General features: G+C 32.4%; 1 protein-coding gene across 3 annotated transcripts in view; it reads right to left on the bottom strand.

Moving 5' to 3' along the window:
- Nucleotides 1-6: 6 nt before the first annotated feature.
- The window catches only part of LOC108573633 (serine/threonine-protein kinase PAK 3), a 4,420-nt gene continuing 1,508 nt past the window's right edge, over nt 7-2,918 (bottom strand). Inside the window, exons 3-9 of one of the 3 annotated variants that reach the window (XM_017936098.1) lie at nt 1,938-2,106; nt 1,720-1,846; nt 1,525-1,642; nt 1,159-1,442; nt 589-1,084; nt 279-497; nt 7-168 (exon numbers count right to left, since the gene is read on the bottom strand). In XM_017936098.1, coding sequence (XP_017791587.1) covers nt 85-168; nt 279-497; nt 589-1,084; nt 1,159-1,442; nt 1,525-1,642; nt 1,720-1,846; nt 1,938-2,106 — 1,497 coding nt within the window. In that variant the 3' untranslated portion in view covers nt 7-84. The remainder of the gene's footprint in view (nt 169-278; nt 498-588; nt 1,085-1,158; nt 1,443-1,524; nt 1,643-1,719; nt 1,847-1,937; nt 2,107-2,918) is intronic. The other 2 variants (XM_017936099.1, XM_017936100.1) reach the window with 2 other exon arrangements.

Here is a 2,918-nt window from a genome sequence, read left to right as displayed (position 1 = left end):
GCCGTTCCGTTTTGGGAGGGTGATTCATTATTTTCTTGCAAAATTATATTGTGATCATATCGCATGACCACAAGTACCACTCTTCTAATTACCTTTAGCAGCTTCCTTTGCTGCCATTATTAAGGGTGTTAGGGAAGCAAGTGGCCTTGCTAGTTTCAGGAAAGGATGCTGCAATTTACCATAAAGATATACGTTTATTTAATTTACGTTATCAAAACCTGACATATATTAAACATGTTTTAGATTTTTATATACTATACATATATTATTAGAATTACCTTGAGTAATTCTGAAGCCGCTGATCGTTTTTCCACTTCAACTTCTAAACACTGATCTAAGAAATCTTGAAAAATTCCAGATAACTTATCTTTTTCTTTGATTTCAGGCTTTCCATTTGTGGCAATCAAATATAATGCTCTTAATGGATTTTCATTTAAATATGGTGGTTCTCCTTCTATCATTTCAATAGCCATTATGCCCAATGACCAGATATCAACCTATAAATTCAAATGTTTTTTATAAATCTTGAAATGTACTATTTTTCATTTACACTTATTTCAACAAATATTTGGATCATATTATTTTTACCTTTGGACCATATTGTTTTCTTGTAACTACTTCTGGTGCCATCCAATATGGTGTGCCAACCATTGTGGTTCGTTTGCTTTGCTCTGGTGAAATTTGTGCACAAAATCCAAAATCTGTTAGCTTTACTCCGCCGTCTAATCCAAGCAGGATATTATCAGACTTAATATCCCTGTGTATAACTTGATTACAATGAAGGAACTCCAAAGCTTGTAAGACTTCTCTACACACTGCTGCTATTTGACCCTCATCCATACAAGTCTCAGTTACAACATCTGTCAAACTACCACCAGGTAAATATTCCATAACTACCCATAATTCTTCTCCTACAAGGTAACTATCCAAGTAATTAACAACATTTGGATGTTTGTTCTCCCGCATAACCAATATTTCGTTTATTATCAACTCCTTCTTTGGTTGTTGTGAAAGATTCATTTGTTTTATTGCAACTTCCATCCCTGTTGATGTCTCGATCGCTGTGTACACTGTTCCTGAAGCACTAAAAAACAAACATTAAAAATGTTTAAACATGCTAAGATGATTGTTTAACATACATTTTATGTTATAACTTACCCTTGTCCTATCTTTTCCATTTTTGTATATTTTCTATTTGGATCACCTACGCTTACGATTGTTCTCAATTTTTCTAATATTTCATCGTCTGACATCTTTTTCTTTCTACTTTTATCGCTTTGTGCTGGTCTCGTTTGATCAGTTGTTGTTGATGTAGGAGTTGCCTGATTTTTGTTTCTATCCAGTTGCGATTGGTGTGGTTGTTGAGGCGTACCGTTTCGTTGAGGTGATCCTAGCGTAGTGGTTAATGGTGGTGGCGGTTCTTCTTCTATTGGCTTTGTATACTATTTAAAGAATTTGATTCTTTAATACTTACATAAAAGAAATAACATTCATTTGTAATAATTTCCGAATAGTTATACTTACAATCGATTTCGTACGTTCGGGCCTAGCAGAAATTGGTGGTGGCGGAGGTTCATCCTCTTGCTCAGAACTAGTTGCACAAGCATCTGTTGGTGTACTACTTGGACTACTGCTACTTACTCTATAATTGTATTATTTCTCAACGAATATTTAGATAAACATACAATAAATACAGATTTGAAAGTGTAAAAGGCTCACCTGCTGAGTGACTGCTGAGAATGAGAACTTCCAGAAGCTTGTGACATTGCTTGACCACGAATACTTCCTACTCCTGTTCCAACACCTATACCCATGCTTCTAGGACTACTTGCTCTCTCAATAGGAGCTAAACATAAAATCTTATGTGTTAGATATTCTCTTAGATAGTCTCTAAACAAAGACAAAAAATAAACATTAACTAAATATTATTAACTTACCAACCACTCCAACCATTTTCGTGGTTGTCATGTATTTGGAACCTTTTGTTTCTTTACTGCTACTGTCATACCAATTCAAAACATCTAATACAGCCTGTGGATTTTTCTTCTGTTCTTGTTTACTGATGTTACTAGACATGAGCAATCTTGCCCAAGCTTCTGGCATTCCCTAGGATCAAACATGTTTCAGAACAATTATTATTAATGTGATACATATAAATTTAAAGGAGAAATAATTGATACTGGGATAATATTTACAAAGATATAATTCTCAAAGTTGTGAAAACTAAGAGAATATCGTGCAAATATAAAATATTTGACAATCCAATTCAAATAAGGAAGAAATAGAAATAGTTTAAGCACTCAAATCAATGTCAAATTTCATTCCGCAAGAAAGCAATAATATGAAATGCAACGTTGACTAAAGCATCTGTTGACTAAAGCAGCTGTATTTCTAATCTATGATAAATCCTAAGTTTTCTCGGAAGAATAACTTAATTCTGTTCATTGCAACAAAAACAAACAGTTAAATTAAGTGTATGTATAATAAAAAATACAGGCAAACTATTTTTGTCGTCATTTGAAGTTACTTACTTTTAATGGCAGCTTGAAAGAAATACGTGTCTAGTTAGTTTTTCATGTGAAAAAATAATAGGTATAAGAAGCATCAGACAAATTACCAAATTACTTTTCCACAATGTCCATACACATGTGAACGAGTGATGAAAATTTAACTTCTTTTAGGTACGAAAAATCCATCCGAATTGTGTATCTTTTATATAAAAAGGAGGTTGTTCATATTAATATTTGCTAATACATTACTAGTTTCTTGCACAATTTTGTATATTTCACAAATTAACTATTTGATTTATCAAACCACTTTTTACAAAGTATTGTGTAGCATTACATTTATTTTTTTAAATACTTTTATTTTATTCTCACATTTTTTGAACATGTAGTAATAAATAAATTAGCTACTGA

This window comes from Habropoda laboriosa, unplaced genomic scaffold (genome assembly GCF_001263275.1).
Source record: "Habropoda laboriosa isolate 0110345459 unplaced genomic scaffold, ASM126327v1 scaffold128, whole genome shotgun sequence".
NCBI classification, from domain to species: Eukaryota; Metazoa; Arthropoda; class Insecta; order Hymenoptera; family Apidae; genus Habropoda; species Habropoda laboriosa.
Note: the sequence above shows the minus strand (reverse complement) of the source record. Positions and strands in the feature narration are given on the sequence as shown.